The 17754-nt window shown below is 43.9% G+C and overlaps 1 protein-coding gene and 1 non-coding gene across 2 annotated transcripts in view; one reads left to right on the top strand and one right to left on the bottom strand.

The window, feature by feature from the left end:
- Positions 1 to 11880, top strand: part of LOC126161632 (dehydrogenase/reductase SDR family member 11-like) — a 57469-nt gene extending 45589 nt beyond the window's left edge. The window contains exon 6 of the mRNA XM_049917591.1: positions 11775 to 11880. Coding sequence (XP_049773548.1) covers positions 11775 to 11819 — 45 coding nt within the window. The 3' untranslated portion in view covers positions 11820 to 11880. The remainder of the gene's footprint in view (positions 1 to 11774) is intronic.
- Positions 10710 to 10783, bottom strand: Trnas-uga (transfer RNA serine (anticodon UGA)). Its single transcript has one exon. It is a non-coding gene; the product is annotated as a tRNA-Ser (tRNA).
- Positions 11881 to 17754: the final 5874 nt, after the last annotated feature.

Here is a 17754-nt window from a genome sequence, read left to right as displayed (position 1 = left end):
CTCGGTATTTTGACGCTATGACGCGCAATCGGGACAGTATTTGGAGCGATATCCCTCAAGAGGACATCCAACAACTCTATCAATCAGTGCCAAGCCGAACAACTGCTTTCATAAAGGCCAGAGGTAGACCAACGCGTTATTGACTTGCTTCATTTGTGAAGCTCGTTCTCTTTGAATATAAGGGCCGTTCAAAAAGAAACGAACTGGAGTCTGAAATGCGTAAACCAGTGATAGGAGGGGTAATATCGTGGCGTGAGTAATGAGGTGTGGTTCCGACCAGAGCGTGGAAGTTCACAGCCCGTCGCTAGAGGGCACACGTGCACGTCACGTGACAATACAGAGCTAGCAGAAGCATGCCTCAATCGTCCAAACGCTGCCAGTCATTGCAAACTGTGACACGGAGGGGTCAAACGAAGGGCAAAGAGGTGTTGTAGTTTTCTGACAGCGGAAGGAGAAGGAGGAATGGACATTCATTGACGAATGTCGCAAGTGTTATGGCGAACATTGCATGTCCCTTGCAAGGGTCAAGGCATGGCACAAGCGCTTCAGGGAAGGAAAGGTGTCGTTAGCCGATGATGCGCGGTCTGGAGCACCACACTGCATTACCGATAACATCGTCCAGCTGGTGGATGCTCTAATTACGTAGAACCGCCTAGTGACAGTGAAAGCCATAGCTGCCGTGGTCGGATTGAGCGTCGGAAGTGTTCACCTCATCGTGAAGGAACGACTGCACATGCGCAAAGTGTGTACTCAATGGGTGCCCCACAGTCTTCAACCACACCAGGAAGCATGTTGAATGGCCCACTGTCTTGCTCATCTGCAGCGCTATGTTCGGGAAGGGGATACGTTCTTGGCACGAATGTTGGCTGCAGATGAGTTAAGGTGTCATCACTTCGAACCAGAATCAAAACGACGAAGTCTCCACTGGAAGCATCTACATCTACATCTACATCTACATTTACACTCCGCAAGCCATCCAACGGTGTGTGGCGGAGGGCACTTTACATGCCACTGTCATTACCTCCCTTTCCTGTTCCAGTCGCATATGGTTTGCGGGAAGAACGACTGTCTGAAAGCCTCCGTGCGCGCTCTAATCTCTCTAATTTTACATTCGTGATCTGCTCGGGAGGTATAAGTAGGGGGAAGCAATATATTCGATACCTCATCCAGAAACGCACCCTCTCGAAACCTGGCGAGCAAGCTACACCGCGATGCAGAGCGCCTCTCTTGCAGGGTCTGCCACTTGTGTTTGTTAAACATCTCCGTAACGCTATCACGGGTACCAAATAACCCTGTGACGAAACGCGCCGCTCTTCTTTGGATCTTCTCTATCTCCTCCGTCAACCCGATGTGGTACGGATCCCACACTGATGAGCAATACTCAAGTATAGGTCGAACGAGTGTTTTGTAAGCCACCTCCTTTGTTGATGGACTACATTTTCTAAGGACTCTCCCAATGAAACTCAAACTGGTACCCGCCTTACCAACAATTAATTTTATATGATCATTCCACTTCAAATCGTTCCGCACGCATACTCCCAGATATTTTACAGAAGTAACTGCTACCAGTGTTTGTTCCGCTATCATATAATCATACAATAAAGGATCCTTCTTTCTATGTATTCGCAATACATTACATTTGTCTATGTTAAGGGTCAGTTGCCACTCCCTGCACCAAGTGCCTATCCGCTGCAGATCTTCCTGCATTTCGCTACTATTTTCTAATGCTGCAATTTCTCTGTATACTGTCCAGGGTCACCGTCACCAAAAGAAGGCTTAGGCCATCCACAAGAGTGCTGGAAAGGTTATGCTGACGTCCTTCTTTGACCAAGACGGCCTCCTTCTGATTCACTTCCTGCTGCACGGGACAACAGTGAATGCCCAGTGTTACTCGCGAACCTTGACCACCCTTCGTCAAACGATCAAATCAAAACGACCAGGTAGTCTCACCTGTGGGCTCATTCTGCTCCACGACTATGCAAAGCCTCATACGGCCAACACAGTCGTGGCACTCCTGCAGAAATTCAAATGGGAGGTTCTCGGCCACCCTCCGTAGAGTCCAGACCTCTCTCCCTGTGATTACGCCATTTTTGGTTCCCTTAAAAAAGCTCTGAGGGGCAACTGATTAACGTCGGACGACAACGTCCAGCTGTACGTGCGGAACTAGTTAACAATGCAGCCCTGGGAATTTTATGAGAAAGCCATTCACCACCTTGTCTCACAGTGGGACAATTGTCTCAACAGCCAGGGTCAATACTTCTAACATACAGGTACTGGTTTCTGCAATTATGCCTCCGGCTCGTTTCTTTTTGAACACCCCTTATACTGGGTGATCAAAAAGTCAGTATATATTTGAAAACTGAATAAATCACGGAATAATGTAGATAGAGAGGTAAAAATTGACACACATGCTTGGAATGGCATGGGGTTTTATTATAACAAAAAAAAAACAAAGTTAACAAAATGTCCGACAGATGACACTGGACAGCAAAACGTTAGTGACTGCGCATGACAATCGTCATGCTTGGCTTCCCAGGTCCCCAGACCTCAGTCCGTGCGATTATTGGCTTTGGGGTTAACTGAAGTCGCAAGTGTATCGTGATCGACCGACATCTCTATGGATGCTGAAAGACAACATCCGACACCAATGCCTCACCATAACTCCGGACATGCTTTACAGTGCTGTTCACAACATTATTCCTCGACTACTGCTGTTGTTGAGGAATGATGGTGGATATATTGAGCATTTCCTCTAAAGAACATCATCGTTGTTTTGTCGTACTTTGTTATGCAAATTATTGCTATTCTGAACAGATGCAGCGCCATCTGCCGGACATTTTTTTGAACTTTTGTATTTTTTTGGTTCTAATAAAACCCCACGTCATTCCAAGCATGTGTGTCAATTTGTACCTCTCTATCTACATTATTCCGTGATTTATTCAGTTTCCAAATTAATACTGACTTTTTGAACACCCAGTACATCACACAATTTTTCTGGAACTGTAACCATTTCATTGTTCCATTCAGATAATTCATCCGTGGTGCGACCTTTTTTTTTTCTAAGAGTGTATTTTAAAACTATGTTCTGATTTGTATGTGTACGAGGCAATTGGTGATTTAAGTTCCGATTGGTTGCTATTTGAGAAGGATAAAGTGCCGACATCTTGCGCATAATATTTCGTAACCTGTAAACTAGTTCAGTGCAACGCATTCATTCGTATGAGTTTAGATAAGAAACGAACGTCTTTGGAGGTATTACTATTTCTCAATGTAGCCTCATACGTCCTTCCTTTTCTTCATAGTTTGATTATTTTGCTCTACTTTATAAACCTAGAACTACTCCATACGGCGGCGTGTCCACGTACGTCACCATCAGCGCAATTGCAGAGTTCACGTTTGGCGCAGCCGGCGACATAAAGAAACGATAGCGCCTGCTTCGCTTGCTGCCGGGACATCTCCGGCCACACTCAGGCACCGCTGCCGACTTTCTCTCGCATCGTTCGCGCTCCGTGAAGATTCTGCTTACCGACTAGGATTGCTCAGTGACCTGTCATGCCGAAAGCGCTTGCTACCGGACTTGGCCTGCGCTGTTTTGGCCCACTCTTTCTGTTCGTATATGAGCGTAGTCTCTCGTTCCCAGACACTGCAATTGTATTTACTGTTTACCTTGTCATTTGCAATAAAACAGTAGATAACACACTCCGTAGCTCATCTTATGGTTCGTAGTTGAGGGTGGTTCTGCTACTAGGAGAAGCCACCTGACGGTGTGTGGCGGAGGGTACCTTCAGTACCTCTATCGGTTCTCCCTTCTATTCCAGTCTCGTATTGTTCGTGGAAAGAAGGATTGTCGGTATGCCACTGTGTGGGCTCTAATCTCTCTCATTTTATCCTCATGGTCTCTTCGCGAGATATACGTAGGAGGGAGCAATATACTGCTTGACTCTTCGGTGAAGGTATGTTCTCGAAACTTTGACAAAAGTCCGTACCGAGCTACTGAGCGTCTCTCCTGCAGAGTCTTCCACTGGAGTTTATCTATCATCTCCGTAGCGCTTTCGCGATTACTAAATGATCCTGTAACGAAGCGCGTTGCTCTCCGTTGGATCTTCTCTATGTCTTGTATCAACCCTATCTGGTACGGATCCCACACTGCTGAGCAGTATTCAAGCAGTGGGCGAACAAGCGTACTGTACCCTACTTCCTTTGTTTTCGGATACCGTAATACCCAACTCCAGTCTTGTAGCGATTGCCTCTGCAGTTTGTTCGGTATCTGCAGCACTTATTAAGCCATCCCATGACAAAACGAGCAGTTCTTCCTTTTTTCTTCTCTATCTCTTCCACTGCTCCAACACGGTAAGGCTCCGATACTGTTGAGCAACTCCCGTGAATCGGCCTTGCAAGTGTTTTGTAATCCACTCTCACGGATGAATTACATTCCCTTTACATGCTTAATAACTTCCAAATCGTAAGGTCCTATTAATTATATAGAAATAAACAAAACACACTTCTGTATGATAACTAAACATAAAACTAAAGTAGTGGTTATAGTGATGGGCATTTCTTGAGGGCTACATTTCTTAGGTCTGTATCAAATCCGGTGCAGCACCGGCCTATACAGGATTTGAGGTGCCTCGTGAAATGTTTTTACTTCAACAATGAGGTACTGTACAGATCAAAGAAACGTCGTGGTAGCTAAGTACTGTCCAGGCTTGATTTTTTGTCTCATCTGTACGTTATACGTGTCACTTTGTCTTATGAAACAGTTATTATAAAATGAGTTTTATATTCCGTCTAGTTATGGTTCGCAGTTGAAAAATATTTCCATGTTTTAGTTACAATGGGGGCCACAGACGAAATAAATTTTTAATTGATGATAATCTGTCGCACAAGCAGTCGTAATTTGGATCAGAACATCCTTTCATTTATCTCGTTCATAACCGCACAAAATCGACTGTGTAGCATTTTCAAGTGTATGGTACAGTCCGTCTATCGGACATTTTGGCCTTACAGTTAGATCTTTCATTGGCCATACATTGTTACTATGGATTTGAATGATTTCGTTTTAAAACAAACATGACACCAAAAGTCCCAAAATCAATACCTCTAAGTTACGAATGTCTACTGGGTAGCTTCGTATGGCTGCTTTCCTTTAAAAAATAAAAAATAAACTTTTTCTACAGCAAGGGTACTAACTTTTCTTCTTACTTCATCAGTTGGAGAACTTGTTATCAGTGTTTCAGACTACGTAAAAAAGTTTCGTTGTTCGTATTGTGCACAGAAAAAGAACAATGTAATTATATTTCAGATTTTTCTGCAGGTAGTTTTATGACACTGATGTACCCGTAAATACCAATAAATTCCTTAAAGATATAAAAGAAATACTTTATGCTGAAAAACAAAACCATTTGCATCTTCCCGTTAAGCATATCGCTTTGCTTCAGTAACAGCTCCTCGTCGCCTATTCTGTGGATGATATAATCGCCTAGTTAATGTAGGCGTTTTAAAGAAAATAATGTATTTAGGCGTGGACCAAGGTAGAATTTTTGTAGTCTAATTTTTAGTGGCTTAAATTCTTCCTTAGGGAGTCTATTTTTAAGGTTCATTCATACAAGGTGAGCTACAAATGTTAAAATATGCTAAAACCGTGATTTACTGGCGCATCCGAGTGTTCGAATGCAACCGATGTAATATTATAACAGTCACCGACGAAATACGGCTCCCGTTAGTTTCAGATAATATCACAGATGATAATATTTCTCTTCGAAACATGATTCGATTATGGTAAACAGCCTGAAAGCACATGCCCGTCTCTCGGCTGATTACCTTGTCATTCGGCTTGTTTTTTATACGAAGTAAAACGTGAGTGCTTGAAAATAACAAACATTTATACGGAGAGAAAAAGTTGAAAAGTGATCGCAATCATGCAAAAAACGCTTCGACCGGTAAGCGCATGCCAGTTAATCGATATAATTTTATCAAAATGTGAGCAGTAGGCAGGAGAGTTGTAGAGGAATAATAATCACAGAAGTTGCAAAGAAAAACACAGGCACAAAAAAGGTAACTTCAAAGAAGCCGTGGGTAACAGAAGAGATACTTCAGCTAATCGATGAAAGATTGAAGTACAAAAATGTTCAGGGATGTAATCTTTAGCCCCTACTGTTGAATCCATACATCCAAAAAGCGATAACGGATATAAAAGAAAGGATCAAGAATAGAATTAAAATACAAAGTGAAAGGATATCAATGATAAGATTCGCTGATGGAACTGCTATCCTCAGTGAAAGTGAAGAAGAATTACAGGAACTACTGAATGGAATGGACAGTCTAATGAAAACAACATATGGATTGAGAATAAATCGAAGAAAGACTAAAGTAACGAGAAATAGCAGAAATGATAACATCTGGAAGTAGAAGATTTTAAGGAATCCTGCTGCCTAGGCAGCAAAATAACCCATGACGGACGGAACAAGGTGGATATGAAAAGCAAAGAAGGCATTCCTGTTCACGAGAAGTACACTAGGCTTTAATCTGAGGAAGAAATTTCTGAGAATGTACGTTTGGAGCACAAGATTATGTGGTAGTGAAAAGTGGATTGCGAGAAAAACGGAAGAGAAGAGAATTTAAGTATTTGGGATGTGGTGCTACAGACTAAAGTTGAAAATTAGATGGACTGATAAGGTAAGGAATGAGGAGGTTCTGTGCAGAATTGAAGAGGAAAGGAATATGTGAAAAACACTGACGAGGAGAAGGGACAAGATGATAGGACATTTGTTTAGATATGAGGGAACGACTTCTATGGTACTAGAGGATGCTGTAGAGCGCAAAAACTGTAGAGATTGGAATACATCCAGCAAATAATTGAGGATGTACGTTGCACGTACTACTCTGAAACTGAGTGGCTGGCACAGGAGAGGAATTCGTGGTGGGCCACATCAAACCTATCAGAAGGCTGATGACACAAGAAAAGGAAAGAAAGATAGAGAGAGAGAGAGAGAGAGGGAAGGAGGGAGAGAATCTGCGAGTACATCTATCTGCATCTACGTGATCACTCTGCTATTCACAATAAAGTGCCTGGCAAAGGGTTCAATGAACCACTTCATGCTGTATCTCTACCGTTCCACTCTCGAACGGCACGCGGGAAAAACGAGCGCTTAAATTTTACCGTGCGAGCCCTGATTTCTCTTATTTTATCGTGATGATCATTTCTCTCTATGTAGGGGGGTGCCAACAGAATGTTTTCGCAATCGGAGAAGAAAACTGGTGATTGAAATTTCATGAGAAGATCCCGTCGCAACCAAAAACGCCTTTGTTTTAATGATTGCCACTCCAATTCCTGTATCATGTCTGTGGCACTATCTCCCCTACTTCGCGATAATACAAAACGAGCTGCTCTTCTTTGTACTTTTTCGATGTCATCCGTCAGTCCCACCTGATGCGGATCCCACACTGCACAGCAATACTCCAGAATAGGGCGGACAAGCGTAGTGTAAGCAGTCTCTTTAGTAGACCTGTTGCACCTTGTAAGTGTTCTGTCAATGGGATCGCAGTCTTTGGTTTGGTCTACCCACAATATTATCTATGTGATGGTTCCAATTTAGGTTATTTGTAATTTGTGTAATATGTGTCCCAGACCGGCCAAATGAAAATGAGTTCAGACTCAGACAAATTCAGAGTCGACATGAATGAGGATTATTACTGGGACAGGGGGAAAGACTGAACTTGCCTGGGCAAGGCAGGATTGAATAACTGGTATTGTAATATGGTAAGAACTATGCCCCTTACATGAAGTCATTAAAGATCACCTAACTCACGTTGAGCGCACAGTAGGGCTGAACAAAAATTACTGACAGGGCACAATGCATCTTGTAGAGGGTATAGTATGGACATATTGGAATAATTAATGTTGTGTGATGGTTTTAAAGTAATTCACACGAATGAAAACTTTGTGGAAACGCGTCGATTTACTGGAGGCTAGTTTACCCCAGGGAAGTACTCAGAATCGACTGTGGCCACCAGGGGAGCGGCTAAGGGAAGCGACAATAGGCAGCTTAGGGTGGCTCAAGCTCTGAGAAAGCGGTAATGGGGCGCGGCCTCCAGCCGCCTTAAGATGAGTGACAGTGAGTGGGTGGTTGACCCCGACTCCATGCTGGTGTACTGGGAAACAGACGGAGAACTTGTACGCCTGTTGATAAATGTCCGTCATCCCGTTTTCTGTGAAACATGCGAGAAAGCTGCGCAAAGCTACAGTGGAGCGGTCAACAGAGGTCAAAATATGCGTGTTCGTGACTATAGCAACTTCACGCTGAATTCACGGTCCACAGAGTCTGAAGCAAATCAGGTGAAGAGCGACAGAATGGAATACGCCGGCCTCCAATGGGAACATAGGACCAAGGAATTTGAAGTACTCTCCTGGGAGTCAGAATTCCGGAAAACTTGGTGTTGTGCAGACGCTAACCTTGATGGGTGGCCTGGGAGGAGCTAAGTAACAGAAGTTGAGAGGAAGGGAAATTTTGTGGGAATTTGTTCACTTCCCAGAGCAGGCATTGGGCGGCGCTGGGAAGCAACACATGATTAACGCGACTTGCGCTGCAATTGGCGTAAGTGATTTTGCTGGAGGGGAAGCTGAGGCGAAGAGCGGACTGTGAGAAGTCTCTGTAGAGGTCTTCCGTTTCTTGCCTAGAGTGCGGACGTGGCGTTCTTTACTCAGCTTGCATTTCTGCAGTTTAGGACCTAGCAAATGGAACGATTGAGCTTGGAGATAGGAAGTTTTGGTTCAGCTATGTACTGAGCAAGATAGCTAGGAGTGAATAGATGAGCGCAGCCTTGCAGCACCACGAGGTCGGCCGACGTCTGCACAACGATGCCGCTCCGCCACGCTGTATTCGGTGATATTGCGCCCTCTCTGGTTAATTTGTTGGATCACGTCGGCAAATTTCCCACGAGGGTTTCATGGGCCGTGTAGTGTAGAATTCTTCTCGCACTTCACATTACGCCTGGGTCAGTCGATAGGAATTACTTTTGAGTTATCGCGCTTTACTCCACGCAAAAGCAATTTATTACCACTGCCTGTTAGGAGAGTTATGTAATGGGAGGATTGAAGGTCGTGAGTTAAAAATAAATCTGTGCTAATCAACCGCATCTGTTTTTAATCAAGTAGTTGAAATCCTAAGTCACTTTCTTAATTAATTTTATGTTCAATATTTGCATCTGGTGTTCCATAGCTAAATATAACATCAATATGCACCCCTTTTAATTAAAAGGGATCAATTCTGAATCAATTAATGTCAATACTGCCACCGCAGTTCAATCAGGAGTCACAGGGCCTTATTACTTTCTTTGCGTTATCTGACATTGCGGCAGTTTTGCAGTCTCTGTTGATCTGTTAGTCAATTACCTGGGGTGAACACACACCAAGACCAGATAAGTGACGGGTTGGGTGTTACAGTATGTGCTAGTGGGACTACCGGTTTTTCTTCTTAGTCCTCGCTCTTGGCACCACATACAGTATATGATGCGTTGCCGATCCCGGGACGTGAAGATGGGATGAGAATTGATTAGGGCTAAGTCTTTCTTAGAAACGATTTTATGCAGGTTTTCGGCTGCCCAACCGAAGACGTGCGGTTGGTGCGGAAAAGGGGGTTTGGGAGCACCGGGAGGGGCTAAAGGGGTATGAGAAGCTCAGTTCGGATACGTATCATCTCGCAGCGACTCCGCTAACATGTCCATCACCATCTTAGCGGCTTGCGGGTTGTCTGTCAGCGGCAGGTGGTCGCGTTTGGCAGCCTCTTCTTCAACCATTGCAACGGTAGCAGCGACTTGTGTTGCTTCTTCGTCCTCTTCTTCCGTCTGCTGTGCCGTCTCCCCCGCCTCCTCGACCACCTCTCCAGCAACCTGCGTTTCCGCATCTGCCAGAGAGGCGGTCGTCTAGGTTTCCGCGCCTACGGCCTTCCTGGTGGGGGTCGACGCCTCTTCTTTGCGAATCGCAAGGACCAAGGCTTCCGTCAGTTGCCACACCTGACGGCACGCCTCTTCCAATTCCTCCCTCAGTGCCACCCTCTCCTCCACCATGGCGGATTTGATCGCGGCGACGGCTTCGTCCGTGGCTTTCTGCAACGATTCACGGAAACTGTCGTAGTCGTCTTCTTCGCGGCGGCGCGGCCCACTTCCCCCCCACCCCCTCTTGGACGGGTGGGGGGGGGGGGGGGGGGAGCGGGGCGGGCGCCTTGTCTCGTTGGCCCACTTCTTCAGGTTTAGCGGCCTCATTCTTCTTGTTCTGCTTGCTCCAATTCTTGCTACGGCTGGAATGACGATGATTTGCAGCATGTGCACCATCGCAGTTGACTAACTTCGGAGCAGCATCTCGCGGCTTATTGCAATCGCGTGTATCGTGTGCCTTTAGGTCCGACAGGTGCGCGTGGAACGGCCTGTCACTGTCGGAGCAGCTACGAAAACAATGGTGTGGTGTACTACGAGGTGCAATGATCATTGCTGCCATTTTTTGTCAACAAAACAACTGAGGCGTCTTGCAGATGCAGTCCAAGAACAATGACCAGGAAGACTGCATGAAGTAACATTAAAGAAAAGAAAACACTATTCAGGAATTGGGCTGGGAAGTCATTTCGCACCCACGTTATTCGCCTGGCCTTGCGTCCTCACACTTTCACTCTCTATGGAACAACCTTGAAGGAAACTTCCTGGCAGATTAAAACTGTGTGCCGGACCGAGACTCGAACTCGGGACCTTTGCCTTTCACGGGCAAGTGCTCTACCGACTGAGCTACCCAGCACGACTCACGCCCCGTCCTCACAGCTTTGCTTCTTCCAGTACCTCGTCTCCTACCTTCCAGACTTTACAGAAGCTCTCCTGCGAACCTTGCAGAACTAGCACTCCTGAAAGAGAGGATATTGCGGAGACATGGCTTAGCCACAGCCTGGGGGATGTTTCTAGAATGAAATTTTCACTCTACAGCGGAGTGTGCGCTGATATGAAACTTCCTGGAAGGTAGGAGACGAGGTACTGGCAGAAGTAAAGCTGTGAGGACGGGGCGTCAGTCCTGCTTGTGTAGCTCAGTTGGTAGAGCACTTGCCCGCCAAAGGCAAAGGTCCTGAGTTCGAGTCTCTGTCCGGCACACAGTTTTAATCTGCCAGGAAGTTTCATATCAGCGTACACTCCGCTGTAGAGTGAAAATTTCATTCTAGAAACATCCCCAGGCTGTGGCTAAGCCATGTCTCCGCAATATCCTTTCTTTCAGGAGTGCTAGTTCTGCAAGGTTTGCAGGAGAGCTTCTGTAAAGTTTGGAAGGTAGGAGACGAGGTACTGGCAGAAGTAGAACTGTGAGGACGGAGCGTCAGTCGTGCTTGGATAGCTCTGTTGGTAGAGCACTTGCCCGCGGAAGGCAAAGGTCCCGAGTTCGAGTCTCAGTCCGGCACACAGTTTTAATCTGCTAGGACGTTTCATATCAGCGCACACTCCGCTGTAGAGTGAAAATTTCATTCTAGAACCTTGAAGGAACTTCCTTACAGGATGAAAATGTGCTCCGTACACGGCTCGACGAGTTGAAAGTCACGTGACATCTACAGTCTTGGAATCAAAAAGTTACCCCTGCATTCGCAGAACGTTGTACGAAGTGAAGAAGAACATATTATTGATGACTAAAGTCTCTGTTATATGTATCTGTTGTGTTTACTAAAACTATGGAAAAACGCTACAAACTTATGCACCAACCTTTTACTTTCTTCCCTACTTCTCCTCTTAACTAAAATGTTTATCTGTTTCAGGTTCACGACATCATTATTCGGCCAACAGGAGAGTTTTACGATTGATTTTGCACTGAATGTTCCTTTCAACGTACTGTAATTTCTAATTCAAATGTTAACAAAACATATATACATATACTGTCATAGTAGTTAAAAATTATCTTCACACTGTCAAACCTGTTACACAATACAAAGTCCTTTCCTAGTTCTATGTGTTGTACTGCCTTCCCTGTGCAATGAGTACTACAGCCATACTGATGGCCAGTGTGTAGCCTTTTCACAATTTCTGGAGGGGGACGAAGGTCGCCTCTCTCCAGGAAAGCTGACCACGTATGTTCTAGTGCCATTCCTACCCAGTGTCCAACACCACAACGAGCTGCAGTCTGAGAAATGTAAGCATCTGACATCTGATAAATGTTCCTAAAAGAAATAAACTGGTTATTGGGTAATGAGCTGACCTCACATCTAGCATCGCCTACTGAAGTAATAACCTCATAAATAATTTAGATGTTATCTGAGCTAATGAAACATCTAACCACCATTAAAACATTATCACGCATGCATATCCACTCATGAATATCCACCTCAGTACTATAATAAACTCGCAGGTTCGAATCCTGCCTCGGGCATGGATGTGTGTGATGCCCTTAGGTTAGTTAGGTTTAAGTAGTTCTAAGTTCTAGGGGACTGATGACCTCAGAAGTTGAGTCCCATAGAGCTCAGAGCCATTTGAACCATTTGAACTATAATAAACAACCTTAGCAAAGTGAAACTCACAGGGCGTAAGTTCAGTATATGTTTACTCTTGCAAATCAGGATTAGTAATAAAAGCTATTGCTCTCACATAAATTGTAACCAATATAACCGTCAAGACAGCATTGCAAATATTTGACTAAATACTATTAGATAAACAACTGAAAAGTACAGAATCCTCCGCTTGGACCCACAAGAGCTCACAAGTGCAAGAAGTAATTCTCATTACCTGGCACTTTAAAGCCTTTTACAGTTTATCATACATGATTTTGTTTAATTACTTCACTTCTTCTTCTATCTGAGTAGTTGTAAAGTTCACAAATATTTACGTATGATGTTCTCAATAGCAGCATCGTTACCACTGAGTTTCACAAACGACGAGATACCTTGAGATTACGTACATAACTTCTCTGAGGCTGCAATAAAATCTATGATGCCCATACAAAACACACGATCTGCCACCAAAGTTGTAAAAAAGCACATGTAATTCAGCGTGCTGGCAATAAAACATTCGACATTCCGAAAGTCTTAAGAATTTAGTGTACCCATAAATAATTAAGTGCTATAAACAACTGCATCACAGCACAAAGAAGTGGAGAGCATCACTGACTGATTACCAACTGACAGTGTCTCTGAACTGTGCCTCAAGTAAGTGAAGCTTTTTACTTCGCTGATGAAATGTTTATCAGAAAAAAAATAATTTTAAATGGCTTCATTATGCGAATGTAAACCCCAGATAACAAGGAGATATTCTGATGGAGACTTCCAGGATATATGGCCACACTGCACCCCACAAGTGAAAGAGACCAAGAGACCTTGTTGACAGGATAGAGTAACTGACTGTGACGTGTGTCCTAGTACACATTACTCTATGTAAATGCTTGCTGTCATATGCAAATGAAATGTTTAACAAAGAAAAAATATATACAGTATCACTTCAGCTACCTGAAAAGGAAATTAATACGCCATGCATATTGCAACCATTTCAAACATCTCTGTGTTTATGACAGTATTGGGACAACCTGTGTTCTAGCACAAAGTACCGTTATCCAATATGGCGTCGATGACGTCACCTAACCCCAAACTGTGTTCTAGCACAAAGTACGATTCTCCAAGATAGTGCCCGTGATGTCACAGACACACCCCCAATGACATCATCCAAGACGGTGGATTTTGGCAGGAAGTTTGAATTTTGGCCGGAAAGTGCCACGTGCCCCTTCCCCAGAAAAATGGCGGGAAGTTCAAATTCCAACATGATAATGCGTCACACCTAAGAAAATCACGGGAAGATAGGTCACTTGCGCTTTCGCTACCAACGTAAGAAAGTTGTGGAAAAGAAAGGACACTTGTACTAACCTCAGCCACCGGATCGCCACTTCCTCCTACGAACTGGCGACAAGTTTGAATTCTGACAGTAAAAAAAAAGGTCACTTCTGCTTACGCTACCAATGTAAGAAAATTGTTGCAAACGAAGCTCACCACCACCACTAACCTAAGTCACCAGGCCGCCACCTCTTCCTATGGGTTGCTGGTAAAAGGACTCATCCTGCACTAGGCTGATGGAGAGAGGAAGGAATGTACTTTATTTACCTGGGGGCAATTTATTTAGGGACAGAGTATATTTATCACAGAACACACGCTCTGACATTTCCCACAGCATACAGACCTGCAAACTACTCCTATATAACTCATGTATAAGATTGTGTACACACACGCTTGCTAATTGTAAACAGTAAAAAATAACCCATTGCACAGCCTACAGACATGCGGGCATGTAAATAATACAATACCATTCAGCCAAAGAACTCTTAAATAATAATAATCCATCTAAAAGACTCTGCTTTCTAATCGTCAACTATCGAAATCATACACCAGCCTTTATTTAAAGAAATAGAGGCTGCACCACCACCCAGTATATTCGCCACTGAGTCCAGAGCCCAACTGACTTAGTTCATATCTATGCCACCAGAGGACGCTGTAGTGACATCAGGTGATGACGCCAGTACCGTAGTCTAAGATGGCACTACCTAATGCGTTCACCACGAGCTCCAGACCCCAACAGTCTTAGTACAGTTCGTCGCCACCAGGGACGCCTCCCTGACACCAGCTGATGATGCAAGTACAGTTATCCTTGATGGCGGCAAACAGTGTGTTCTCCACGAGGTCTAGTACTCCAGTACCACCAGCAGTTGACGCTGTCATCCTTTTCGTGATGTAAACCAAGATGGTGAGGGAAATTGGTGTGAAAACCACTCAGCCTGCTCTGGGCTGCTGGGGAGAGTAAGGATAGAGTGCACTCTATTTATTTTCAAACAACTTATTTAATCATAGAGTATATCTATCACACTGATACAAAACATCCACCCTAATGTGCTTGACGTCACAATACACACTCTGCAGACACGCAAACAACACCCAATTTTCCGAAATAATATCAGTACATACCTGCAAACTACTCCTAAATAATATAGCACAGTGATGTGTACACATACTAAGTACTCGTAAAGTGTCCAAATACCGCATATCATGGCCTGCAGACCCGCCCCCGAAATAATGCAATGAACGTGCACAAGCACAGTCCACCACGTCCTGTCCATTAAAGTACACAGGAGGTAGCGATAAGTGATGTATCCCTCAGATGTCAAACCGATCAAAGCCCTGCTTGGCTTCCGCAAGTATCAGGTGGCGGCACCCCCATTCATACGTAACACCTGAGAAATTCCTATCCAAATACGTGTTCACCTACACACACGTGCTGACATGATCGTGCAGGAGCGCAACCTCGACCTGCAGCCGAATGCTGGCCAAAGTTGTATGTAGGCGCCGTTAATGACCGAGGGCTTATTTACATAGCGTGCAATCCAGGCAGAACCGCACGCATGGGACGTTCCTCGCTACCCTCAATCTAACTGCAGTCCGGCGAAGACACTGCAGAATTCCATTCAACAATAGCAGAACCTGCTTCCCCCTTAGTGATTCTAATGGACCATAAGTCACGTTTGACTGACGATTCACCATGTGTAGCTACATACCACCGTGAAGTGAGGCAGCCGCAGCTCGGGTCCCAAACACTAGTGAAGGTTGCATGCCTCTATATAGTCACCGTTATACTGTCATAGCAATTCAATGCGCGTTCGCGCCAGTCTCATATTTGAGGCATCTCCACGCGCCACTTGCCTTTACCATTGAAGGCAGGATAGCACAGATGGTTTTGACACACGCGTTCAACCGCATGTCCCCCCCCCCCCCCCCCCCCCGCTTCCCCAGCGTGACGACTCGCCATCTAAAACGTTCTCAACATTATTCTTACATCACACGGCTCTGTAAAAAAATAACACAAAAGTCAACCTCGCAGAAAGTTTATAATGTCCCATAAATAGTTAATGCTCGCTTTCTAAATGTCTCAGCTTGTGTGCATGGAAATTCTTCCCATGACAGAATCTTTTTGCGAAAATAACATCGAATGCGCTCTTCCCAACGCTCCTAACTTGGTACCCTTGCAGCTCTCAACATATGCAAACGTTCCCTACTATATCCCACCACAATCAATCGAGCATTCTGATTGGCTCTTATCGAATTTACATGCAGAATTAGTGATGCAGCTGTCATCGAAGCACCATACGCCTTCTCTTTCTGGGACTTTCTGTCGTTATTTTGCACAGATCGCCAAATTGAACTGACAGTTAAACACGCAAAGTTGCACACACATTATCAAACACATATGAGATTCACAAGAATGTTGGAAGCGAGGAAGATACCTACCAGTTCAACTAAAATTAAATATTACCATTACTACCACATTCTGACATCGGACAATGTACAGTTAATCTCTCCTCTTGACGATTGCGCCTCAGTATCCATAGTGCATATAACTTTCCACGTAAAAAATCGCTCAGCATTATCCATGTACTCAATCTATATGTCCTCATGATAGGACACACACAGTCATCCTCTCTAGTCATCCCATAACATAAACAATAATAACTTTACAATGCAATATATACACAGTTTCCACAGTGTAAACCACATTAGCATTAAAATTGAGAGGAATGTCGTTACATGTATTGCCAAATGCATTGAGGTTGACGGACATCATTTTGAGCATTTGTTGCATTAATGTGGTATTTACAGGTAATCACGCTGTAACGGAAATGACAAGTTCACAAAGGTACATGTGTCACATTGGAAAAACCGAAATAAAATGTTCAGACGTACCTACATTCTGTATTTTAATTTAAAAAACCTACTGTTACCAACTGCTCGTCTAAAATTGTGAGCCATATGTTTGTGACTATTACAGCGCCATATATCACAAAGCGAAAAAAGTGGTCCAACTAAAACATTCATATTTATTTACGTACTACACGAATATGTAATAAAAATGGGGGTTCCTATTTAAAAAAACGCAGTTGATATTCGTTTGACCTATGGCAGCACCGTCTAGCGGGTCAACGATATCGCCATCTGGTTTCCCCCTTCAAGCTAGGCGAGTTTCGTTCTTTGTAGTTTTTTCGTTTGATGCTTATTTCGTGAGATATTTGGCTTGGTCCGGTCACTATCACTATCAATGGACCACCCTATATATATATATATATATATATATATATGGTGTGAGTGTGTGTGTGTTTGTGTGTGTGTGTGTGTGTGTGTGTGTGTATTGTATGTGTGTATGCATATGCAGTGTGAATCTCCTAAATCTTGCACAATAAATATTGTAGAAATAGAAAGTGCTATTGACCTGTGTTTTTCACGAAGTGGATTTGTAATTGTGAGCTCGAATTGTTCATAATAATACTTACAAAGTGTATTTTTTGTATTCTAATACGAGACGTTTTCGAGATATCGTGTTTTGAAAAGATCCTATACTGACACTTCTATAATACCTGTGTTAGCATATACTAAAGAACAATACAATATATACAGTATGTTATGTGAATTCTGACTGGTAACAAGACAACTGAACATTACAGGTCTTATTCAAAATGGGCACTGACAGTGGCAAAGGACGCTTCCAGTCTGGTATGCAACGACTGCTGCACATATAGTAGCATTTCAGCAGAGATGTCCAAAGCAGGTTGCGCTAATACGCCGTTGAATATCATCGGATGTAATGGTATGGCCTTGTAGATAGCGTCTTTCCCACAGAGAAAAGTCTACAGGTGTCAAATCCGAGGAATGGCCTCATGAGTTCAATCCAATGATTTTTAAGCAATTCATGAAGACATGCTGTTGTTTTTCACGCACTATG

The sequence above is a fragment of the Schistocerca cancellata genome, chromosome 2 (assembly GCF_023864275.1).
Source record: "Schistocerca cancellata isolate TAMUIC-IGC-003103 chromosome 2, iqSchCanc2.1, whole genome shotgun sequence".
NCBI classification, from domain to species: domain Eukaryota; kingdom Metazoa; phylum Arthropoda; class Insecta; order Orthoptera; family Acrididae; genus Schistocerca; species Schistocerca cancellata.
This window is presented reverse-complemented; position numbering and strand designations above follow the sequence as displayed.